Below are 27,746 nucleotides of genomic sequence, written 5' to 3' on the forward strand. Positions count from 1 at the left end.
ACCTGCAGAAGAGGCCATGCTGCCAAAAGCTGGTTTAGCACTTCAGCTAACATCAGTTACAGGTGCTTATGCAGTCACTTTTCCACGGTTCAATGATTTAATTTTCTTTAAAACTTTGGCAGCTAAACTGTACAGCTTGAATATCACTTTGGCAGCATTTTATTGCAAGCAGTAGAGTTGCAAAGTAATCTTTTTGAGTATTTTAATTGTATTTTAAAGGATGATCACAAATTACAGCATTAGTACACATTTCTGTGATAATTAAATGTGACCAGTGTTTTACATATCTAATTTACATTAAGAACCTTTTCTGTTCTGATGTTTCCATAAAACGAGATGTCTTACTCTTACAGATGTTATTATTTTCTATTCTGGTCATGGTGAACTAGTTTTAGTCTTAAATTTCAATCCTGTTTCTGATAATTTTCAAAGATAAAAGAGTGAAACCTCCTGAACCTTTCTGTGAGGCTGAAGGAATAAGAACATAAGAGGAGCTATACTGGGTCTACCTCACCCAGTATCCTGAATCTAACAGTGGTAGCAAAGACTCAGGGAGAAAGCCTAAGAGTGTTGTATCCCACTAGCTTGCAAAAAATAACCTTATAAATATTTCCAAATCTGTGTGGCATCTAGACAACCATATTTCAAGACAATGATGAGCCACATCCTGTGAATTTATCTATTCCTACTTTAACTCATCAATTTTTGGCGTGTTACATCAAATTTTGTAGTTTAGTTGAACGCTTCATGAGAAAATCAGCGTAGGGTTGTTTTGCTTTGCAACTTATTGAACAATAGTAGTTTGATGCTTGAGTTTTTACATGGTGAGGAAATTGAATAATAACTTCTTATTGATCTAGTACCTTGAGACCTTTAGCTGAAGTCCCAATTGTTTTAACTTGAACAATATCAAACTATCAATCAGCCAGGCTTAGCAGGCTCATTTTCTGCTTGAAATACACATTTTGCCATATTGCCTCAGAGCTAATACACCACAAGTACTGTACAGAATTATAAACAGACATGCTCTCCTCTGTCTTACTCAACACTAGAGGGTACTGACAGAGCCTGCACTATGGTTTTGAAGCATGATATCATACTACAGCCTTTCAAAACCTTCAGCTGCAAATACTTAGCTAAGTGGGTTGGTCTTTTTAAAAGATACTACCCCTAAAAGCAGCTATGCATCGTAATACAAAAATACCAACAAAATCAGCAACATCATAAAATCTATCAAACAGACAAAATCTGAGTAAAAGCACTGACACCAAACAGGGTGTGTCAAAAAGCACCGCTGACTTTTATAATTGAATTTATTCCATCATTTTAAGTCCTATTCATTCCCTTCCCCAAAACCTTCCCCAAGGCAATAAAAGGCTGGAAATCAACATCCCAGTTAGAGAGCTACTGCAGAAAACTGTCTAACTTGTGATAGAAAAATATTTTTCTCTCCAGTTAACATATTTTCCTGAAGATACCCCTCTTACTCAAAAGTAAGGCATATTAAACCAAGTGCAATGGGAATAGAGACAGGCAGAATAATTGATGAGGAACAATCTTTGGGGAAATCAGAGACAGAAGGGCTATTAAAAAGAGAAGAGATACTTTGGTAACAAACTATGCACATAAATTTATTACCTACCCTAGCACTAAATTCCTGGGTACAGTGAAAGGAAGGAACGACTGGCTTGCTTTATAAACACGCAGCTCAAAGACAGAAAAGCACACAGAAATTTTATACACATCTTTACAGAAACCACTACTGTATTCCTTTGCTGCAATACAAAGATAAAACAAAACTCATTTCCATGAATCAAGGACAACTAAATAAGACCAAGCTTAAGTCATGAGGTCAAAATATACCAGACTTTACCTCTGACTGAAATGAAAAGTTATCTTCAAACCTTTAGCTTGCCTGAGAACAGAAACCATTTGTTTTAGAAATGCAAGTAGACTTGATCATCACAATTCTTTTAAAGCAGATTACACTGGATGCCACAAAGGAGAAAAATCTATCAAGTACAGTGTCATCCTCACAACGCCTATGGCAAACAGCAGAGAACAGCACTTGATATCATTACTATAAGAGGAGCCCTCCCGTGCAGTGAAAGAGAATACAGCCATATTTCCTTAAGGAAATCAGCAGTATTCCCTCACACCATAGAAAACAGCATGTTCTTCCATAATGCATTTCTTTTGAAATGTACCAATTTCAAATGTTAGTTTTTCCAGAATCTCACAGGAGAGAATTGTTACTTGAATGCAGTACACTCCATGTACTGACAAACATCAGAATGCTCAGCCAATAAACTGATGTTGCAAGATTAAGAAGAAAAGGATGGCTTTCATGCAAGAAAAAGTGTCTTTCCTACTTACTCTTGTATGCTGTATATAAGGCATTAGCAACCTTTGGTTTATCAGATTAATAGTTTCACATTGTATGTTTTCACAAATTTTAAAAATACATAATAATGTGGCTTCCTCTGTATTAAAAAACACAGTCTGCATTATCTGTAGTATCTCAACTCCAACTTGAAAGAGACTAATCAAATATATGTTGTTTAAAATGCCCCCAAGCCTACTTACAATACTTCCACTTCAAAGAGGATGAGAAAGAAAAGAAATTCTTTCCGAGCTCTGAAGTTACACAGAAATTGTCAACATCCGTACCCTGGAGGTAACAATTTAATCCCTGTCAGGACTATCAGGCAGAAACTTCCACAAAACTCCTGGAAGAAACCTTCCCTTCAATTCCCTTAGACTTCAAACTAAGACACTGCCAATGAAAGCACCTCTGCTGACTAAGTAACCCAAACACATAGGGCAAATCAAAGTAAGTGTTTTAAACAATCCCACGAAGCACAATTTAAACTAGAGAAACCCCCAAACCACAGGAATACATTAAGCTAATTGAGTATATTCTCTGTCTGAAGCACCTTCAAGGCAACTCCGTAAGAGTGCAAAGTAACCTTTCCCAAATGTCAAAAAGACATGGCCAGAACACCACCATTTGCAACAAAAATGGAAAATGAAAACCTTCTAGGCTACTACTCTTATTATCCTGTACTAACTAGTCCTTCTGAGGGTTGAAGCATGCCCAGAAATCTCTGTTTTCAGGGAAAAAAAAGTTCACTGAGAAGAAACGACATTAAATGCCCAGAACCAAATGAACTGACTGCTCAAAAGCACAAGTGCCTGCCTGTAAATTTAACCACCATTACCATTCATAAGCTTATTTTAGGAGACTGTAATCAGTCATTCCAACCATTATTTGCACCTAAGTCTTCCACTTGCCTAGAGCAGTGATCAGATGTGCAGACATGTACATATAAAAGGAAAAAATCTCAGAGATCTGCCACAAAACAAAGTCATACAAAATTTGAAATACTGAAGAAAGACCTTTCAATGGGAAAACTAAGACACTGCTCTATTCTACAGTGAAAGCCTGCAAAGGGAGGAGTTAACTCCTGTAATTTACAAGAGTATTTTTTAAACATGCTATCAATAACTTTAACAAATAAAGAAGTATTTCTTTATTTAATCTCAACTTTAAATTAAGTTACTAGTTTACACCAGTACAGGTATCAATTGATTAAGAGCATATTTTTATTGTAATAGCCAACAAAGTAATCTAATTGTCTCTGCTTCCAGGCTCTTCTCAGAAAACAGCTTCATCATTCTTCAATCAATTCCCAAATAAAGGGAAAAAGAATAAATAAAACAACAGACCAAAAAAAATCATGGAGATGCCTACTTTAGGCCTTACTTTTTCCATACCTTAGTACTCAAAAGCAACAAGTGTTTTTGAATATTGCCTGCCTTCTTCCAGGCAAAATCCTGACTACTTAACACCAAGGAGATGAGCAAGACAAAAGCAACAGTTAATTATTTGTGTACTCGACCATCATGTACCAAATGAAGCAAACAAAACACTGAGCCAGTCATGAAGGCATTTCCAGCTCAGTGTGACTTGTCCATAAAACGGATCCTCCATAAATAAATTAGTGCTTTCTCCTTCCTGCTCATATGGACTGAAAAGGAAAAAACAAATTGACATAATGAAAATAACCCCCCTCTTCCTGTTCCACGACCTACCACACGGGGAAAACCACGAGAAAACAACAGTAAACCATGAGGTGCGAAAGGAAAAGAGGAGCGCTTCTGGCACGCTTACAAGTGCACAGAAAATTACAAGATGGTTTATGAGGACCATAATCTCTCTCCCTGGCATGCGTCTTACCTTACACTCACCATGGGCTGAAGTCATGCAGCTACAAAGTATTCAACACACTGTGATTTCACTGCTCATTGCAGGGTTTGGTCTGTACACAGTTTTATAATTAAAAAACATGGTACAAAAAAAAAAAGGCAGTAAAGAATCTGCAATGGTATTTGAGGTTAGAGATGTTGAAGTTTACCTCCAATACATTTTTCAAATGTACATCAGCTATTTCACCATTTAGTTGCCTGTATCAATCTTTGAAAACTGTTGTCATGGCCACATCACTATTGTACTGTGGGAAATTCTGGTCACAAGAAACAGTAACACAAGACAAGCTCTGCTGCCATCTTAGCAACTGTCTCAATGCTCTCCTATCCACAGAAATAACAAAATCAGTAGATCAATTTCTTCCCTGTTTCAAACAGCTGCCTGAACGCATTAAACTGTTGTGTGCTTCTTTAAACTTTGTGATATATCTTAGCAGGTGTTTATACCATTTGTATTGTAGCATGGAATGTTTTCTTTACCTGAGCACAGATTCTGTCAAATTGGGATTTTTGCTTTTTCACTATTAAAAGATGCTGTCAGCAGCAGTACCTGATAATCCAGTGATGTGGGGCAGGGAGGAAGGCACTTAAATCTGTGTGCACCTCACCTCACGTTATGGACACAGAAGATATCATGTCCATGAACACCTGAAGTCTTCCTGCATTTTTCTAATATTTAAGAACTCACAACTGAACCTGTTTAGGACCAGAGCTAGCTTTGAAAGTAGAGCAGTGTTTATTGCAGGTACAAGAAAACAAATAGCTGAATAATTTCCTGAACTGTTTTAAGGATACATATACTAAGAAAGTAATTCGATTTCAAGTAAATTAAACTTACTTTTTTGCTCTAAAATCTTGCCAATATATGAAAGCAATGTAAAATAAGGTTATTTTAGCTTTTGAATCAAATATAAGTTTGTTTTTATTCTGGCTCACTTTCAGAGTACAGATGATAAAGGGAAAAATAAAGGGTAACCAACTGCATCATGGAAAATCTATGATTTCAGACAGTCAAGCTGATCAGTATTCTAGAATAACAAATAGAAAAATACCTTCAAAGAAGTAACCGCACAATAAAAAATACTGAAAAGTAAAATTAAAATTATTACCATCTCTATCTAAACAGAAAGGGCTTTAAGATTTAGTATAATATACAGTTAATCTAACTAGGTCACGTATACAATTTATAAAAGACAAATGTTTTAAGGCAGTATCTCATGTGTGTGTTCTAAGCCAGTGGCAATTCTCTCACATCTGACACGAGGAGTGTTTAGTTTCATGTGCTTATTAAGCACCAAGCACTAAGTATTTCATAAGCAGATCATCAGCCAGACATTGTTGAACAATTTTGCCTGTTGATTTCTGTTGGATACTTTACATTTTACAAAATCAAATCCATGTTTTTTTGTAGAAACAATCTGACAATTCATATAACAATGAATTCCCTACATCTTCCTCCTAAAAGCATTCTGGAAAACTACTCGGAAGGGTAAGTACATGATAGTTCTTGAAGCACAGCTCTACCAGGGAAAGCAACACTTTTTTCATACCTATATACTCAATCACATCCTTGCTCCCAAAATAAGAACAGCTTTATAAATTAATATTATTTTTTTTCTGCTAACAAGTGAGAGTAAATTCAATAATTAGACAGGAAGTCAGACTACTGTGGTTCATGCATCAATGATATTGATGCAACCAAATTGTCCTTCTATTTCTTCATTTACTTTTCAATTTGCCTCTAATGGAAATAGCCACATAATTTAAGGACCAGGGACTTCTATACAAAAAACAAAGGCAAAAATTAAGTCCAAAGAATTGTAAACCATGATGTAAAATCCAGAAAAAGAAAAACAGTACAAACTAAGTTATAGGACTAACAGGTAGAGAATCTTTCACTTATCCTATAAAATAAACTAATCTGAAACAGAACTGATGAGACAAACCCACTACATTTATGATCTATTTTTTTAAGAAGAAAGCACCATTTTAACTTCAAATATATATTAGCATTGCACTGGAAACAAAATTGAACCCTGACTGCTCCTTCCACATTATAATTCATCTCTTTTATGCTCTACAGTAGGATTTCATAAATACTAGGAAATTAACTATGTGGTAGCTTACTGATGAACTCAAGAGCTTGAGCACTTAACTGCTTTACACAAAATTCTGTGAAGCTGAAGTACTCCTCTTTCCAACCCTCAACTTTTGCAATAACTATGTGAGACAAAACACTTTTTTTAAATAGTGCTCAGAGGTTTTTGGAGAACAATCTCTACTTTCTGAAACATGCTAAAATGCGGTAACAGTACAATTTAAAAATATGCAGAAATTAAGTGGCAAAACTTTTAACCACTGAACCTTGAGCTACAAGCTATTCCATATCTCATGCTTACCAAAAAACACAGAAAAATACATACAAGTTATGTCAATAGTAAGTCTTGTCTCAATGTTTTGTTATGAGAAATTCCTGTGTCATTAAATGCGGGGAAATTTTTTTTTATTTTAGAACATGGAAAAAACCAGATACAATCCATTAACACAAACTTTACTCTAAAAATTCTCATGCAGCTTGAATTTTAGAATTTTCTACAGCAGGCACAAAAATGAGCACAGACTTCATTTAGAAGTTACACAGCTTCATCCAGTGAACTTTAGTCAAAATTTTATTTTAGCTCACTGCTTTTATTAATTAGCCTTTTCCTTTAAAAATTTAATTAAAACAGACAAGTCGATATTCCATTTTTCAATTTGTAATTAGACTACTCCATGAGAGTAGTACAACTAGAGATAGTACTTCTACCCCTCCCCCAGGTGCTTACACTCAGATCTTATTGCACAGCATTTGGAGACTGCCAGCAGCACTCAGGAACGTGGGCTGAGCTGGGCAGTGAGCACTGGTGGGATGCAGAGCAGGCTCTCCTGAGCTTTATTCATTTGCTTTACAGGCAGACAGTCACAGCATACACCTGCAATCTGGTTTTGAAAGCTTCTTACCCAGTGCTTAGGTGACAGCTCAGCCTACTCTCAATCCAAGAAAGTTTTCCAAACTGCTTTGTGTGCAACATAAAAGACTCCAGCTGTTTATAATTGGAAATCAGTCTGAACTCCTGGCCATCCAGGCACACTTAAACAACACAGGGCATCAGAGTTGCAGCAGTTCATGCAGTACCCTCTGATGTAAGAGGGAATTAAGCAGCAGCCTTTCCTCATCACAGTCTGATCACTTGAAAGCCAGAAGGGCAAAAAGGCCCAGTTGTGCAACTTCTTCAAATGCAAAGAGCTGAACTGTCTGCATCCACCATATCCTTCTTCCCACCTCCCACACCCAGAACAGGGCACTATAGCTCAGGTAACTGGTAAAAGTATTTGCACACAGCAGTTTTACACGCACTGTACCCAGGTTCCTCAAAAACACAAGCTGGGCTTTTTTTTTTTTTTTCCCAATGACTGTGGCATTTGAAAATACTTAGCAAAGGTTTCATCTTGTGTGCTCTCAGAGCACCATGATGGATCATCAGCAGCTCCTGGCCCAGCACAGCTCATCCCCAAGAGTCACACTGTGAATTGTCCAAATGCTTTTTGAACTCTGTCAGGCTTGGTACTGGGGAACCTCTTTAGGTTCCCAACCACCCTCTGGATGAAGAACCTTTTTCTAATATCCAACTTAAACCTCCCCTGACTCAGATTCATGCCATTCCCTTGGGTCCTGTGTTGATCACCAGAGAGACTGGTGCCTGGCCCTCCACATCCCCTCACAAGAAAGCTTTAGACCACACTGAGGTTTCCCCTCAGGCTCCCCTTTTCCAGGCTGAACAGACCAAGTGACCTCAGACACTCCCCATATGGCTTCCCCTCAAGGTCCCTCACTGAACCACAAGGCAAACAATGGGATGCTAAAAAAAAAAATCTTTACATATATAAAATCAGATTACAGACACACACTAAAAGAAAAATGAAAGAAAAAAATCATTATACATACCCAGTTTTAGGGCAGAAGGAGTCACTTCAATCTCACCAATGGGCTGAAAGGCAGCCAGCTGAGTTGCTACCTCTGTTTCAAAGGAGTCTGGGCTGTTTCTGTCTGTCAAATTCCCATTGGTGCCATCAGTCTTACGGGGAGGTTCTTGTTCGTCATAAACGGCAATCAGCTATCAAAACAAAAGATAACGTTGTTTGTATATTTAAATTATTTCCAAACTTCAGTCCTTAAGAAAAAAACCAAACAAAAACAACCTTATACTTCTGTTAAAGTACAAAAATAATTATCTTATTCCAGAACAGCTAACAACAAACACACAGATTCCAGAAAGCATAGACATTTCTGTTTAGATACGTTGACTTCAATATGACTTAAGTATATGCTTCAGCACTGCCCTGCGCTGACACACATTTCTCACAGTCTGCATGCTACCATTAGTGAGCATTTTCCATTATTTCCAAACACTTAGAGATGAGCACGTTTAAAAACGCAGAACAGCATTTAATTCTTGGGGGTAGAGGGTGTCATTAAGTCTAAAAAATTTTAATACTACTGACTGACACGCTGCACAAAGGTAACACAATCACAGAAGCTGCACTGAGAGAGCAAATGCACGTTTTATTTGTAAGAACATAATAACCACATTCCAAGGACAAGATCCATCCAGCACAATAACAGAGCCTCTCTCATGCTGTCCAACCCATGTCTCTATAAGGATGAAAGTTTCCTGGTCCAGTCCAGCATACATACAGGCACTTCTCTACCCACCACATATCTGCCCTGCAAGCCTGGCCCAGGTACACATTTCTGAAAACTGCCATGCAGTCACTGGCTCTTGCTTAACTCCAGGCACACAGGAAGGCTCCTAGGTCTGCTATCCAAGGTCACACCAATGTGGCCATGAAAATGATAAAAAACACCAGAATTTTTTTTTTTTTTGCCTCTGTTAACCTGACCTTTCAGAAAGATCATCGTTTTGGTCTCTATCAACATAAAGTGATCAGACAGTGGTTATGCAGCCTCATCGTGAAATGACACACATACACATGTGGCTGGGTGTAAATTGTATTAAAGTTCCAGGAAAACAGTAAAGTATGTTACAGCTCTGGGAAAACAAACCAAAAGATGATTAAAACAAATAGAAGACATGATGTTCTCAACTCTGGGATGCCTGGCACTCCAGAGTCCTCTCCAAAAGCAGAAGAGGTAAGAGCAGCAGTTCAAATGTTTTTCCCACCCCAGCACCTGACATGACATAGTTCTTGTGCCATTTAAATGGCAAACACTTTGCCTAAGGTGCTCATTGATCTTACTTTTTCTGAACTCCTTCAGATTATCCTATTGTTTTCCCAGCTAATAATGAAAAATACCACAACACACACAACTGGTTAGGTGATGCCAAGATATACACAGAAACAAGTTTAAAGGATTGATTTACTACTTTTTATATCTCTCTGTGTTATTTTAAGGTATACATATGCTCTCTCATAAAAATATGAGTACATCAAATCTCTTCTGACACTTCCAAGAAGTGTCAACAATTATATCCTACGAAAATCAGTATACTGAAACAAACATTTAAACAAACTCATTTGCCCAAGGGAAGAAATGAATGTATGAAGGAAAAAGGAAAGAGAAATCCTGAAGTGCTTCTAAAAGTAAGAAACTGACATTTTCAGGTCTTCCACTCATTTATAATTTGGTTGCTAGAAATGTGTCAGCTCATATTTACCAAGGCACATTTCAGAGACACACAAAACCCTTTAAATAATTAGGTAGAAAACTTGCTCTCTTTTTCCATGTGGAGCCTATTTTCTTTCCATGGTTCATACAACTAAGTTTTACAACACACAATTTGCTTTTTACTTGTCCAAAGCATATAGAAAAATATTCACTCCAGTAACAGGACAACTCTCTTTGTGGTTTATTCCTGCATAACATGTAAAGTACCCAAGTGTTCACACTGCATTCATTATGTCCCAACATTACATCTAGCCAAAAAGGCTGACTGAGATCCAGATACAAACAGATCACAGCAATTTTCTTCAGTACCAAGAAGAAACAAATCAAAACCCCCATCTTATTGTATCTTTCATTTGTTTCTAAAGTGACTATTCATGTTCCTGCTATTATGGCAGCTCATCCTGATTCAGTAAGCTCCACCAGCATTGTACACCAAAAGGTTTGCTTTCTCAGTCTCACTTTCACTGTGGAAATTTAATTTCTGTGAAAGAGGCTGTTACTAATGAAGAGGAAATTGGAGATTGTGTAGGACTGTGGCACTGAAAGCACTTTAGGTAATAGCAGGATACAAAGTTCATTTGAGCATCCACAATGTAGAATGGAATAATGGAACTCAGTTGTGATTTGATGGGAACAACTGTATTCCTCAACCAGACGAAGCTGAGTTTCCCCTTGGTTTCACACCATAGAAATCATATTAAATGCTGTATTACTTTGGAATATTGTACGCTTACTGCCTCAGGTTGTTGCAGAGGTGAAAAGTAGGAATTGCTTAAAAAAAAAAAAAAAATAGACAAAGTCATGGAAAACACCGGGAAAAACAGTTAAATAGATAGGTACAAGCACTACCTCAGCCTCAGAAACCTCCAAAACATGTAGCAGCATAAACCAGAGGGGCAAAGCAGGAAAAAGTGATGCTATAATTATTCTCCTCATATGTGTTTTCTGCAAGTGTTTTCCACTGGTCACTGGCAGAGACCAGGGCAGCAGCCGTGTACATCACATACTGTGGTTTCTAAGCACCATGCCTTTCCTCAGTCCCCTAAAGATCAAGTGAATCTTGTGCAGAACCCATAGTATAAAATTAATTTAACAGGCAAGTCAGGTCACACGCTCCTGACACTGTGAGATGTGGGGGCACCTTACCTAGCTGCCAGCCCGGAGAGGCCAAGCACATCATGGCCACAGCACGGCCACTTCCCTCCATTCCCAGCAAGGCTGCTCCTGCTCCTCAGTACAGGTCCCTGCCACTTCCCCAGGGCAGGTGACCATGTCCCCTCAGTGCCCCTCGGGACACGGGTGGGTGGGCACTGCCCATGACTGAGGGCATCCAAAGGCCCTGTGAGAGGTCAACGGCATCAGCGGTGCCCACCCCACCTGCGCAGGGCCCAGGCTAAAATAAAGTTTTGATTGCAATGACAATATCCTCGTGTCACCGAGGGTCCCCAAAGAACCTGCCCTAGCACTGGGTGGCACTGGCCAAGAGCTGAGCTTAGAGGTCAAACACCTCCCTTGGCACCTTCACCGAGAGGCTTCAGCACATGGAGACTCGCTGGCTCCTCTCCCACCTCCTGCACCAGAGGCACGACAAGAGATGACAACGCTTCGCCCCTTCCCAGTTGTACCCATTTGTATTCCCAAAATAAAGTGTAGCAGCACTTTATTCCCACACTCTGAGCCTGCAGACAGGCTGCAGCAAGCCAACCTGCAGTACAGCCTGGCAAACAGCTGGAAGAGGATTCCACCTGAGCCAGACCACACAGGCCCAACATCTGCCTGAAGCCTCTAACTGCTGACACTGTCAGTGACTTCTGAGAGAAACCCACAGATCCTCAGTCTACACCCAGGCACTATTTTGACAGTTAAAAAAAACCAAAAAAATCCCAAGGAAATTCTATTTTTTTACAGCATGGAACACACTAGTAATTAAGTAACATGATCTAAACTCCCATTTTTTACAGAGTGTGGAAAGATGCTACAGCACTGCCTGTAGAAGTAGCAAAGATGTGATGCTTTTCCTCCCCAGGGAAACAAATAGCCATTTGTTTTCTAAAATGTTTATCTGGGAGAGAATTCAGGACCACAGTTGCAGCAGTGTCTTATCAGTAGCAATTCTAAGACAAATACACTGCTAATCAATCAAAGTATTATAAATATCTGCTTCAGCCTTTCAAAAGGAATTAATACAATTAAGGTTATGTAAATTAACTACTAAAAAATAATTCTCATAACAGACTTCCCATTTCCAGTATGGAAAAGTCTTTAATTGGAACAGACTGTCAAAATTTTCTGATTGAAAAGAACTTCAGGATGCATTAAGAAATCCCCACAAACCTATCAATAAAATAACACCACTTCTTACAACACTAGCTTAGTCTTTACCAATTCAATACTTTAAAATATTGAGAATTCAGTAGATCAGCTGATTGAAGTTTTCTTAACACATCAAAATGTTACTGTAGACATTTGTAAACTGAGCAATTTGTACAATTTTATACACTTGCTGTAGTCAGGCATCTCCATTTTAAAGCTTATTTAAAGAACATGAATATTTACTGTGAAAGATATATATGCATTTCTGTATAGGTGAAATAATAACATTATTGTTACTGCAATATCTATTAACATCCTACAATACTGATAGTCACAACACAAGGCAGCAATAATAAACGTTTCCATTTTATTAGCATTTTTGGTGGTATCTTACTAGAAGGCACTGTGATACAGCGAAATGTTCACTTCTTATGCTGCCCTGTGGCACAGTTCTTCCAATACTTTACTGATATTTCAACTGCAAAGCTTGCAGAAATGTACAACAGGATTGTGTACAAATGATGTGACTCCACTCCCAAACACCCTCATTGGACTAAGATCCTCGCTGGGCTCTGCCACAGACACCACACACACAAGAGGCAGCAAAAGAAATCCTCCCAAATTAATTCTGTAACAGTTTTGTTTCAGTCCTCGCTAATTAAGCTTAATTAAACATAACTTCATGGAGTTTCAGAATTCAAAAGAAAACCATTCTCACCTTTGAACAATTAGCAGCGATTAAAGGCACTTGTTTGTTAAGTCAGAAACAGCTGACTTTACACTGCCCTATACACCATTTTAAATAAAAGGTTTCATAATTATTTCTCTTCAAACTACACTTTTGACAACTAGATTATTGTTAATAAGGTTAAAACCTGTATATTTTACTAGCTTTTCTATACTGAATTAGAAAATAGACATGACTACTTCCCTTCTGACCCCAAACACCAGGCATTTACATGAAGTACTAAGGAAGAAATGGCAAAATACAAGCTTGTTTGCAATTAAATTAATCAGCTTTCAATTACTGTCAGGATAAAATCACTAAGAGAAGTTCTCAGTCATAGGCTAGCATTGGTACATGATTGAAAAGATACAATTTTCAACAGCTGAAATTATATACTCAAAAACACAAAAAGCAATTAAATGCTCAACTTCTATTAAATTTTTCATTCAAGTTGGATGGAAATTTTTCCTCTGATTTTTTTTCCCCCACAATCACTCTATCTAGATTCTTCTCTCACTTAGGGACAACCAGAGGCAGTAAAATTGTGAATTTATTCCAGACATGTTTGTTTCCTGTTCAGGTACTCTCTGCCCATGATTTCAAATGCCCATTTAGGAAAAAAGACTTTTTTTTAACCATATCTTTACTTGTGATGGCCAATGCTCCTGTGAGAATGGTTCTCAGTTACTCATAAAATAATGAAGCTAAAATATTCTCCATTTTGGGTTCATTAGGAGAAGACTTTTCACAGAAAGCACCTGAATTTTAGCAAAGAGGAGTGAATGAAACGCTTGGTGACTATTTCATTGAGCATCGTGGCACAAGGACAAGTGATGGTTTAAGCTACAGCAGAAACTGATGCTCACTCTAGGACCACATTACCTTGTTCTCTGGTCCCTCAACTCGGGATATGTAGGACTAACCTTTCATTTATGGCTACACATACATAACAAAGAGATACACAGGGTCTCCATATGTGACACACTGATACCAGAATACAGCCATGTTCAAAATAACATTTATAAATTATTTTAAAAATCCAAACTTTAATGAGTTATACTTTTAGCTTACGCCCTCGAGGGGACAAGAAAACTTTATATCAAGGCAAGAAGACTGAGAGTAAAGTGTACTATATGTTGAACCAAAAAACAGGAAAAAAATATTCACAAAGACACTGTGAAAGCTGCTTCAGAACTCCACAAACCAATTAATGTAAATTCAGATTTTATATATTACTTATGAAAGAATCTTGTTCAAATGGTCAAAAGATGAAAGCCTGGTAACAGTGTAACACAGAACTAAGGCAATTAGGCTACCTCAAAAGGGCAGAAAGCATTATTTAATTTTTCAATTTAAAAATTTCCTGGAGCTCTACAACCTTTCTTCAATATTCTTTCAAGGTATTCTTCTTGTATATACTGGTGAGTGTTTGAAAATGGTATTCTTGCATAATAGTATGCCTTGGAATTCCTTAAATTTAAAATAAAGGCTGTCAAGGAAAAATACCAATATACACACCATATGGCAAGCCTTTCTTCACACCTACATATGAAAACAAATTACAGATATATTACATGAAAGCTATGGTGATTAGCTCATCTTGTTTACCTACATGCCAAAACGACATACACCAAAGTGTCTTCCCAAAGACCACCTGACACTTTTCCCATCCTTGGTATTCAGATTTTTTTGGTACTGTCCAAAAGCAGCCAAGAACAGAATCCTACTACACACATACAAACACTGGTAGCCTCTTCTCTGAAAATTTTCCAAGAATACAAAAATATTAAATAGAAAGAGAAGCAGCATGTCTAGCTGCTGCCAGGCCCAACTCAAGACCCAGCTATTTCAGGAAGAAGGGAAAGGAGTTTTTGAAAGGTCATGAAAAAAAAAATTACCTGATTGATAAGCCCTTATATAATTCTTCTTCCTGTCCAACCTATTCCTCTGTGGGCACACGTGACTGTACTTCAAACAATGCAGCTGATTGGGTACTTAACGTTGATATTTGTGGCAAAGTTTGATGAGCCCTTCAAGCATGACTGAGATGTAATTTTTTAAGCCACTTAGTAACTACTTGAGAGCTGTTATGGAGATCCATAGTACAATACAGACATTCCTTGAGGGTTGACTTCGGGTAGCTTCCCTGGCAGATATAAATGCTAGTGCTAAAATGTCAAGGATTTATAATTATGATGGCGGATGCATAAAACACATAAAACAAGCCTTATTAGGGTTGATTGAAGTAAATATACCAAAGGACATTTCTCCTTTCTTCAGTAAAAGATTCATGTTCAATGCTATTTGTAGCCTGTCACACTCATTATGTTTTCATGTGAAATAGCTTCTGAGTTTTGCTAGATAACAAATACCCTTTGCTTTTATTCTTCCTCTATCCAAGTGAAAAAAACAAATTGAAGGACTGTGGAATGTAAGACTGATTATTTTCTTTCTGCTTAACTTGAAACTGAGTACTTTCACCTATATGGATGGACTTTATAGGAAATGAGCTAATTTTGGAGAGTCCATTTAAAATGGAACTATAGAAATGTAGATAATGAATACCAAAGACTACATTATTTACTAGAACCATGTTTCTCAAATGCACTTATTGGAATCAGTCATTGAAAAGGAAAATTTTACTGTGCCATGAAATAAGTCTATACTTAGAAATAAAGTGACATTGTAGTTACTACATTGTGAATAAACAGCAATGAATGTTCACTCTCATAATATGAATTATAGCAACTTCATAATATGAATACTACCTTAGAATACTACTTCAATGCTAAATTAACTCCTTAGTTACACAGCAACACAAATCCCATCTGACAGAACAAACATCTTTGTTTGTGAGAGAACCCACAATGCCTCTGGGTACTCCAAGCCACACAGGGCCAATGGAGGCAGGGGAAAGCCAACTGAGGAGAGCTCAAGCTGCTCCCAGTTCCTACTGTGGCACAGACATTCCCACTCCTGCTTTTAGCAGGCACCTTGCCTGGCATTCAGCAGACTTCTCCAGCACTCACCTCTTCTCACACCTTTCCAGATGCTTTCCAAGTCCTGAGCTGGCTTCAAATAACCTTTGGATTATATAGGCATGTGAAAATCTTCAGAAATTTAAACCAAAGTAAACTGTGGTGAGGAGACATTATATACCACTTCAACTAAGACCAGAGGGCAGATTTTTAGGAATTTGCATTGCTCTCCATACTCTGGGCAATGATTTATGATGTTAAAAAACAATTTGTATTGAGCACTTCAACCTTCTTATATTTTCCAGATTCCAGTTAAATGAGGGCCCACAGAACAATTTAGGTTGAAAGGGATCTCTGGAAGTCACTGGTCTACTCTTTCACTCAAAGTCTTTCTAGCACCAAAGGAGACCAGAACTAAATACAACAGTCCAGCTGTGGCCTCACAAGTGCCAAACAGATGGAATTGCTTCCCTTGGCTACCATCCTGAGTACGTATTTAACTTTTTTATATGCAAACCTGAGACAAACCTAGAACAAATTCTACCAAGTCACTCTTTCTTATTTTCTCTCTCATTGAATTGACAATATGCATCATGTGCAAAAATATGTTTTTGCTTTAGCCCCAATTATTCAATGACAGCATATGAATTAACTGTTTGTTTGGTTTAAAAATCTTTGATCTTTTTAGAGGACATTACGGGATGGGGCAATGGAACCTTGGAAGTAGAAAAAAAAATCAGCACAAAAAATGCTTGAATTGTAAAACCCATCAGAAAGTGTAAAACCATCTGTACAGCATAGCACACACAACAACTTCCATTAGTACAGACAGACTTGATAAATCTTGGGATGTTGCCACACGTCATGCAGTTCTCACACTGTGTTTCTGTCTGTGCAGAAAAACATTTCAGTATTTACAACTGCCAAGAGTCCTATTCCTACTGATGCCTTGCTCAGTGAGACTGCATTATTTGCCCTGTCTCTGACAGTTTATATGTCAGGCTCTAGAAAGGCAAAAGTAAGCTTACAAAACTAGTTGTCACCTTGATGAGGAAAGGTCTGTCCCTAATGATAAACTAATGCTATCAGTCTCTCCTAGTTTGTTATTAATTCTGTCAATAACAGTATTCCTAGGCACTTTCTAGTGCATTATAATAAAGTATGCACAGCCCTATGAAAAAAATAGAAAATAAATACTTTTTGCCTTTCACACAGTGACCTCATTTGCAGAAGTATCATGACCCTATATGTTTCAGCAGTAGAAGTCAGCTGACCTTGACCTCTAGCAATCACGTCTCTAAAGACAGCTCCTAAACATCATGATGCTCTTACACATAAAATTTGAGACAGAGGAACATGAGGAGACGGGAGAGACGTTTAGAAGAAATGCAACAGCATCACCGAATTCCTCAGTATGTATTTAGCAATTGGCTAGTTCACATCAATTGTCTCACCATACTCATTAATTGAAGACTACAAAGTCAATCATTGTCACTCACAGAAGAATTGTGGGTTTTTTTCTCTTTTTTTTAAAGAAAAACTAGTTTATGAAGAGTACAGCAAGTGAAGAAGAAACCTATAAAGTTATGCAGTCTCAGAAGATTAGTAACAGGCAAAATTGTGAAATATTTAGGAACTTTAGAAGCAGCGCAGTAGTTCCAAAAACAAATACATATTCCCAAATGAATTACCAGAACAGAAGGGCTAGGAAAAAATTATTTTGACTTGACACTTTAACACACCATTACTGTGAAAACAATGAAACTAAAAGTAACATTTCTAGAGATAGTCACATCCCTGGCAATAACAAAAATCCCTTCAATAAGAATTACTCATTTCAGCAATCAGTTCATAACAGACATCCTACTGCTGCCTTACTCATTATACTCCTTAAAAGAATGATCTACATATTATAAATTTCAGCCATTTTTTTACCCTAACATTAGCTGCCCACAGCATAATTAAATAGATAAGTTCCTTAATTTCTTAGTAAACAAATGAAATGTTGACATCGTGTCCAAGATCCACAGTAAAATTAAACATATTTTTAAGGTTTTCTGAGCATTAAAATTCAGAATTCATCTGAGAAAAATGGTATTTGCAAAGTTAGTAGCAGCTATGTATGTACACGTGTGCTATGCACATCTTGGACATGAATGCGTTTGCAAGCAGACAAGACATCACATAAATACCCTTCTACTACCCCTGGAGTGATTCTTGTTATTCATATATGAACACATCCTATTAAAACAGAATGCACAAGAAAAAAATACTCAAATAATTACAATAATAGTAATGTCCTTCTCTTTCCACAACAGGATAGGATCCAAAAGGTAAAACCAAAGCATATGTTCTGTAAGTGATATTATAATTGCTCATTAGATGGATTTTGACACAAACCTCATTTCTAAGGCTGAATTTCAATACCCTATTAAGTACACTGTTGAACATTTACTTGATGCAAAGTTTTGTGTAACATTTAGCTATAAAAATGTGGACTGCAAGTCCAACCTCTGAGCAATGATTAAAATTATCTTCCCATTTAAATTATCTTCCCATTTCTTAAGGAGACTATTCCCTGCATGAAAAACCCTGAAAGAAAAGGGAACTTTTTTGTTGTACTGGATATACTGCTATATACAGAGCATTGTTTCTCACCTACCCCAATTAAACTAAAAATTTTTATTAGATAATAAAAAACACTGAAGAATACATTTAGCCAAGATGTAGAATTCAATTAACCAAGTCCCATCACTCTGAATTACTGGTTTAATGTGATCCAAAGGTTTCTTTTTTGGGAAAAAATAATCTTCATGCTTAGGGCATAGTTTAATTTTGATTACAGTAGTTTGAATATTCTGCAAAACAGTGATATGCCTTGGGAATAAATGACTTCAGACCATTCAGATCATTACTCAGAAATTTCAAACGTGATTTTTCAGAGAGAAGCTTGTTCATCCATTTTCCACTCCTCATTACAAATTATTAAATTATATTCATAAAGCAAAGCACTTTTATATAAAAACCCTCAAAGTGAATGATATACCAGGCTCCACTTTCAAAAGCAAGCTAAACTACTTAATAAACAACACAATGGGAAAGGCGTAAAACACTTTCAGCTAATAGAAAATTCTCCTGAACTTTTTCAGTTGTTTTTACATCTTCCAAAATCTTAAACATCACAAAGAGGCATCAAAACTGAAGGCAAACAACCAGCTCAGTATTTTAGGCATCTCCAGAAAAGCGATCATGGCTATTTCCTGACTTATTCATGCTGAGGTCTCACCAGACCTTGTAAGAAAAAATTAAAGGTTTTGCATCTTTACTGCTACTACTTGAAAGGATTCACAGGAGAAATACATTTGCCTTCCTCACTGCCACATCACCTTGTTAACCAGCATTATTCAAAGAGTCTGAAATACATGAATATTTAAGTTGTTAGATAAAGCTAACAATATTGATTCAGTTCTTTGACAACTTTTATGGAAGATTTTTTTAACATTTTTCTTCCAGTGTGAGAAAAGAAACCAATATCATATTATGAGAATGACATTCCTGCTCCTCTGACTCAGTTCTTGCATGCTGATTTCTTTCTGTTCTTCTGTGGCTACGCCACACTGAGCATTCAGTCCCCTCCAGGTAAGCCCCAATTTCATAATGGCACGCTGCTCTTTGAGGCTTCTGAGGCTTTAAAAAACCCAAGAGGAAAAAAAATCTACACAGAAAAATTTCAGACAAGTTAACAAATATATTAACTCTGCCTTGAATCCTTATCCCCCAGTCAAATTATTTTCTGTCCAAGAGAGTAAAAGTGTTTTTTCACAGTTAGCTGAAATCAAGTCTCATGGGTTTCTAGCCAATGTAAGTTAAATAGCTTTTTATTAGTAATTCACCCACACACACTGCAGAACTTGACACTGGTCTTCACATAGGTCCCTGAAAGTATCTTTACTTCTGGTTTAAAGGCCTATGTGCCTTTAAAAAATAAACTAATCCAAAACCACACCTACCAACATACAAAAAAGCCCAAGACTCACTCCACTAGTGATGAATGGGAGCCACAGCTGGCAAACCCCAGGATGTCCACTATTCACTTCAACACAAATTGGAGAGAGATGTTTAAGACAAAAAAATGCCACTCCTTTCTCTCCCAGATTGTACTGTAATCTAGAAGTTAATTCAGGGCACCACACAGGCTGATGCCCAAAGGCCAGGCTCAGTTTGGCTCTTCTCACTGGGTCTCCATGGTCTGACACTGACACCACACCAGAATGGCATTTCTGACAGCTTGCCCCAGAAGGTCACTGCTCAGGGGAAGTGCACCCCCCATGTATCCCTTGCATGGTGTCCTGGGGTACAATGCAAAAATGTGTATTCTATCACCATCTGTTAAAATGTGGGAGGGGTGGTGATCCTTATCTCTGTGGGAGATATCCTCTGCTGATGTGCCATCTGATAAGATGGGGGGATGATCATCGTTATCTATTCACAACCCATCCCTCCTCCAGAAGATATATTCCGTTAATGGGCCATTAAGTCCTATTGTGTGACTGATAAGATTACATCACCCCATTGGGAGATGCCCCAACCAGGGGCAGGAGCCAAGCCTTTCCTACTTAGATAAAAAACTGGGGTTTGGGACCCGAGGGCAGACCTTTCTACTGGATCCCAGAGGAAAGTCGGACCTTTTTCCACATCATCGCTGGATCTTCGGAGGAAAACTGCACCTTCTACAGGAGCACTGCTTCAACAGAACCACATCTGTCATCCAGGAGGACTGCAGCCACCATTTATACGGACTGCTACCAACACCCTGACTGACAGGGTGTCAGGTTGTATTTCTGACTGTGTTGGTGGTTGTTTCTTTTATATTATTGCATGTATTTTATTTTTTTCTCTTTTCTCCTATTAAATTGTATTACTGACTTGGAGTCTCGCACTGGTTTTACTTTCAAACCAACACATTAATTGGCGCCCAACGTGGGGCACGAAGGGTGCTGAGGAAAGTCAGTATTACAATTTTGTTTTCACCATGATTCTCAACATGCTTACATGGGTTTTATATCTTGCTCTGTATATTTTTCCACACATGGGGAACTATCTGCCAGCTGTAATGCTCCTGTGTAGACCAGGATATGGTATAAAAATTGCTTTACTGGCCTATTATGTCTACTGCATGATAACCTCTGAGGCAATGAACATAATCCGGAATATATACTCGACTTTGTTTGCTTGTCCTAGTCTAGGTTGCTACATCCGGGGTTTTAACAATCACACCCAGCCCTTGGGGGGAGGGGTAAAGGATGATTTTTTCCAATCTTTCCGGCCTGATACAGTAGTTTTTGGAAATGTTGAGTTCCCGCTGGATGCTAAGGACAGCACAATATTGTTGTTAGTTCTGCTTTGTCTCCTCTGCACAGCCTTTACAGCCTACAACATGCTTAGAAACAGAACACTACATGGCGTATTGATGCGTATTCTTGAGGAAGAGGAAAAAAGAAACAAATCAACTTCGTCCACGACTGCACAGAATGTCACAAAGAGGAGAAGAACCAAACAAAAAGCAACAGTGCCCGTGTCTATGCAGACTGCCACAAAGGAGGAAAAAGCCAAAAGCGAAGCAACAGTGTCCGTGTCTACGCAGACTGCCACAGAGGAGGAAAAAGCCAAAAGCAAAGCAACGGTGTCCGTGTCTACGCAGTCTGCCACAGAGGAGAAAAAAGCCAGAAGCACCATCAGCATCTCCACACAAACCATCACTGAGCCAGAACAGCCTAGACCAGTAGCAGTTGCGCCCGTTCAGAAGAAGAAATCAAAGAGCAAATCAGTTCGCATAGTGACTGACGAGGACGTGGCAGGACCTTCGCACCCAGCAGAAGTGACAGAGCCAGAGATCATCACTCGCTCTCTATCCCTGGGTGAGCTGCGTGACCTGCGGAGGGAATTCACCCGCCAGACAAATGAGTCCATCTTGACCTGGCTGCTCCGCATCTGGGACGCTGCAGCCAATGACACCATTCTGGATGGATGTGAGGCCAGGCAACTGGGATCTCTGTCCCGGGATGTGGTCATTGACCAGGGGATTGGGAGAACCCAAGAAACTCTCAGCCTCTGGCGGCGACTGCTGACAAGTGTGAAGGACAGATACCTTTGTAAAGAAGATCTTCAGGTGCACCAAGGAAAATGGAGCACAATAGAACAAGGTATCCGATGCCTGAGGGAATTGGCCGTGCTGGAGATCATTTTCTCAGAAGATGAGAGATTTCCTAAGAGCCCAGACTGTGTCCGGTGCACGTCACAGATGTGGTTGAGATTTGCACGACTTGGACCAGAGATGTATTCCCGTTACCTGGCAACGCTGCAGTGGAGGGAAGGTGAGGACATGGTAGGCGTCTTGGCCAATAAACTAAGAATTTATGAGGACACTGTCACAGCCCCATTTCGTACCCATGTCTCATCCGTGGAAACACGGCTGGTGGAGCAAGTCCGAAGCCTGATTGAAGAGGGCCATCAGAAACTAAAAAAAGAACTTAAGGAAAACAACTACCAGATCTCTCCTGAACCAACAAGAGTTTCTGCCATTAGGAGCCGGCGTTCCTCAGGCAGGGAGAGAGGACACACTCCACGAGGTAACCTCTGGTTTTTCCTTCAGGAGCATGGAGAAGACATGAGGAAGTGGGATGGAAAACCCACCTCCTCCTTAGCAGCCCGGGTACGGGAGCTGAAAAGAGGGACACCTACCCCAAGAAGTTCATCTAGAGTCAATGCTGCTCCAGTCTCTCGTGTACAGAACTCCAGACAGTATCAGAATGATGATATGACTGATCCTCTTGAAGGAACCTCAAGAACCTATTTACAGGGAGAGAGCAACGTGTACCAGGATCAGGAATAGAGGAGCCCTGCCTCTAGCCAGGTAGAGGAGAGAGATAATCGGATCTATTGGACTGTGTGGATCCGATGGCCTGGCACATCCGACCCACAAAAACATAAGGCTTTGGTTGACACCGGCGCCCAGTGTACTCTGATGCCATCAAAGTATGTAGGAGAAGAATCCATCTCTATTTCTGGGGTAACAGGAGGATCCCAGCAGCTGACTGTAGTGGAGGCCGAAGTGAGTTTAACTGGGAACAGGTGGCAGAAACACCCCATCGTGACTGGCCCAGAGGCCCCATGCATCCTTGGCATAGACTATCTTAGAAATGGATACTTCAAAGACCCAAAAGGATATCGCTGGGCTTTCGGGATAGCTGCTGTAGAGACAGACGGCATTAGAAAACTGAGCACCTTGCCTGGTCTTGCAGATGACCCCTCTGCTGTGGGACTACTGAGAGTTGAAGAGCAACAGGTACCAATCGCCAGAACAACAGTACACCGCCGGCAATACCGTACTGACAGAGACTCAGTGATTCCCATCCATGAAATGATCCGTAAACTGGAGAGCCAAGGGGTGGTCAGCAAAACCCACTCACCCTTCAACAGCCCCATCTGGCCTGTGCGTAAATCTGAAGGAGAATGGAGATTGACCGTAGACTATCGTGCATTGAATGAGGTGACTCCACCGCTGAGCGCTGCTGTGCCGGACATGCTGGAACTGCAGTACGAGCTGGAGTCCAAGGCAGCAAAGTGGTATGCCACTATCGATATCGCCAATGCATTTTTCTCCATTCCTCTGGCAGCAGAATGCAGGCCTCAGTTTGCTTTCACCTGGAGGGGTGTGCAGTACACCTGGAATCGTCTGCCCCAGGGGTGGAAGCACAGTCCCACCATCTGTCATGGGCTGATCCAGGCTGCACTGGAGAAGGGTGAGGCCCCCGAACATCTACAGTATATCGATGACATCATTGTATGGGGCAGCACAGCAGGGGAAGTCTTCGAGAAAGGAGAGAAGATTATCCAGATTCTGCTGAAAGCTGGTTTTGCCATTAAGCGAAGTAAAGTTAAGGGACCAGCTCAGGAAATTCAGTTTCTAGGAGTCAAGTGGCAAGATGGACGTCGTCAGATCCCAACAGAGGTAATTAATAAGATCACTGCTATGTCTCCACCTACCAACAAGAAGGAAACACAAGCCTTCCTAGGTGCCATAGGCTTTTGGAGAATGCACATTCCTGAGTACAGTCAGATTGTGAGCCCTCTCTACCTGGTTACCCGCAAGAAGAACGATTTCCACTGGGGCCCTGAGCAGCAGCAAGCCTTCGCCCAGATCAAGCAGGAGATTGCTCATGCAGTAGCCCTTGGCCCAGTCAGGACGGGACCAGATGTGAAGAACGTGCTCTACTCTGCAGCCGGGAACCATGGTTTGTCTTGGAGCCTGTGGCAGAAGGTGCCTGGTGAGACTCGGGGTCGACCACTGGGATTCTGGAGCAGAAGCTACAAAGGATCTGAAGCCAACTACACTCCCACAGAGAAGGAGATCTTGGCCGCCTATGAAGGAGTTCAAGCTGCCTCAGAGGTGATTGGCACAGAAACACAACTCCTCCTGGCACCCCGACTACCAGTGCTGGGCTGGATGTTCAAGGGAAAGGTGCCTTCCACACATCACGCCACTGACACCACATGGAGCAAGTGGATTGCCCTCATCACTCAGCGCGCCCGTATTGGGAATCCAAATCGCCCTGGGATTCTGGAAATAATTACAAACTGGCCTGAAGGTGAGACTTTTGGATTGTCTTCTGAAGAAGAAGAGGAACAAGTGGCACGTGCTGAGGAAGCCCCACCATATAATGAGCTACCGGAGGCTGAAAGACGATATGCCCTCTTCACTGATGGTTCCTGCCGAATTGTAGGCACTAACCGGAAATGGAAAGCTGCAGTATGGAGCCCCACACGACAAGTTGCACAAGCTACCGAGGGACAAGGTGGATCGAGTCAGGTCGCAGAGCTAAAAGCCATCCAGTTGGCTTTGGATATTGCTGAACGAGAGAAGTGGCCAAGGCTCTATCTCTACACTGACTCATGGATGGTAGCTAATGCTCTGTGGGGTTGGCTGGATCGCTGGAAAAAGGCCAACTGGCAACGCAGAGGGAAACCCATATGGGCAGCTGAGATTTGGCAGGACATTGCTGCCCGAATAGAGAAACTGACCATAAAGGTTCGACACGTGGATGCACATGTACCCAAAAGCCGGGCTAATGAAGAACATCACAACAACGAGCAGGTGGACCGAGCTGCCAAAGTGAAAGTATCACAGGTGGATCTAGACTGGCAGCACAAGGGAGAATCATTCCTAGCTCGTTGGGCCCATGATGCCTCTGGTCATCAGGGGAGAGATGCGACGTACCGATGGGCCCGTGACCGAGGGGTGGACCTTACCATGGACAGTATCTCACAGGTCATCCACGACTGCGAGACCTGTGCCGCAATCAAACAGGCCAAGCGGGTAAAGCCTCTGTGGTATGGTGGACGATGGTCAAAGTACAGGTATGGGGAAGCCTGGCAAATTGACTACATCACCCTTCCCCAAACCCGCCAGGGCAAACGCTACGTACTGACCATGGTGGAAGCAACCACAGGATGGTTAGAGACCTACCCTGTGCCTCATGCCACTGCCCGGAACAGCATCTTGGGCCTAGAAAAACAAGTCCTTTGGAGGCATGGTACCCCTGAGAGAATTGAATCAGACAACGGAACCCATTTCAAGAACGGTCTTATCAACACGTGGGCCAAAGAACATGGCATTGAATGGATATATCATATTCCTTACCATGCGCCAGCTGCCGGGAAAGTTGAACGGTGTAATGGACTCCTTAAGACTACTTTGAAAGCACTTGGTGGTGGAACCTTCAGAAATTGGGAAATGAACTTGGCCAAAGCCACCTGGATGGTTAACACTCGAGGGTCCATCAATCGAGCCGGTCCTGCCCACTCTGAACCCCTGCACACAGTGGATGGGGACAAGGTCCCAGTGGTACACATGAAAGGTATTTTAGGAAAGACTGTTTGGATTAATCCCACCACAGGCAAAGGCAAACCAATCCGTGGGATTGTTTTTGCTCAAGGACCTGGTTACACTTGGTGGGTAATGCAGAAAGATGGGGAAACCCGTTGTGTACCGCAAAGAGACCTAATTTTTAGTGAGAACTGTATGTAAGGTTTCATTTTGTATTATATATCTGTAAGAGGGTATTGGTTTGGGTGTGATGTAGATGGTAATAGAATAAGGGGTGGATTATGTCCTGGGGTACAATGCAAAAATGTGTATTCTATCACCATCTGTTAAAATGTGGGAGGGGTGGTGATCCTTATCTCTGTGGGAGATATCCTCTGCTGATGTGCCATCTGATAAGATGGGGGGATGATCATCGTTATCTATTCACAACCCATCCCTCCTCCAGAAGATATATTCTGTTAATGGGCCATTAAGTCCTATTGTGTGACTGATAAGATTACATCACCCCATTGGGAGATGCCCCAACCAGGGGCAGGAGCCAAGCCTTTCCTACTTAGATAAAAAACTGGGGTTTGGGACCCGAGGGCAGACCTTTCTACTGGATCCCAGAGGAAAGTCGGACCTTTTTCCACATCATCGCTGGATCTTCGGAGGAAAACTGCACCTTCTACAGGAGCACTGCTTCAACAGAACCACATCTGTCATCCAGGAGGACTGCAGCCACCATTTATACGGACTGCTACCAACACCCTGACTGACAGGGTGTCAGGTTGTATTTCTGACTGTGTTGGTGGTTGTTTCTTTTATATTATTGCATGTATTTTATTTTTTTCTCTTTTCTCCTATTAAATTGTATTACTGACTTGGAGTCTCGCACTGGTTTTACTTTCAAACCAACACACATGGAGATTCAGGGATTTCAGAAAAGCAGAGAAACACAAAAAAAAAATTCATCTCCTCTTCAAAGACATTACATGACAAAGTAAAATCTGCCAAGTATCTACTACATGGGATATATCAAAACAGAACTGAACACTGTGCACAGATAAGACATTTTTTCCTACATTTTAACTTGGAATTAATTTTAAGTAAGTTTGGCTAACACAAGTGAAACACAAAGACATTATAAAAAATGTGACAAGGGATACATACTCTAAACAGAAGTTCTGACCATATTTGTGGTAAGATTTTTTTTTTTTTTTTGTTCTTTGCATTTTCCTATACATGCTGCTTAGGTTACATGGGAATAGCACACAGTTTGGAATCAAAAAAGAAGCTTGCAGAGTTGTGCTTCCAAGTCTTCTGGGTACTTCCCTGAGTAGCCTACTAATGACTCCTTAGGACTTGGCCACTTGGCCTTCAGGGCTTTAGTACAGGGAGGAGGCAAGGAGGGCAGCTCCATCCAAAGTCATCACAGTAATTACCAGCATGCTTCATTTTGCCTCCTCTCTCATTCCGTGCTTTCAGACTATCAGGAAACTCTACAGCTTCTCCCGACTCATGTGAGGCATCAGTCTTTGGACATATCACCCCATTCCATCAGAATTCTAACTATATACTAATAATTTCTGATCTACACTTCAACCCCAACTTGGCAGCATGAGACAGGTAGGCTGCTGCATCAACTGTAAGGGAATGCAAATTAGACTAAAACAAATAGGAGGATTCTACAGTCAACTCCTACCCTCCAAAGAGCTGCTCAAAAGAAGTATGTCCTGTGCAGCATTTGAAGGAAACTCACAAAAGGGGAAAGCACAGAGCTCATGAAAATAGAGCTTTGTGAAGAGATAAAATTATGAGCTGCTGAGAGCAGTAGATGACAATTCTTGACAAAGAGTATATTCT

General features: G+C 40.2%; 1 protein-coding gene across 5 annotated transcripts in view; it reads right to left on the bottom strand.

Moving 5' to 3' along the window:
• Positions 1-27,746, bottom strand: part of PARD3B (par-3 family cell polarity regulator beta) — a 398,273-nt gene that overhangs the window by 266,825 nt on the left and 103,702 nt on the right. For all 5 annotated transcript variants that reach the window (XM_088167895.1, XM_014880259.2, XM_088167897.1 and 2 more), the window contains exon 3: positions 8,255-8,423. In XM_088167895.1, the coding sequence (XP_088024021.1) occupies positions 8,255-8,423 (169 nt within the window). The remainder of the gene's footprint in view (positions 1-8,254; positions 8,424-27,746) is intronic.

This window comes from Sturnus vulgaris, chromosome 7 (genome assembly GCF_052056855.1).
Source record: "Sturnus vulgaris isolate bStuVul1 chromosome 7, bStuVul1.hap1, whole genome shotgun sequence".
Lineage (NCBI taxonomy): Eukaryota > Metazoa > Chordata > Aves > Passeriformes > Sturnidae > Sturnus > Sturnus vulgaris.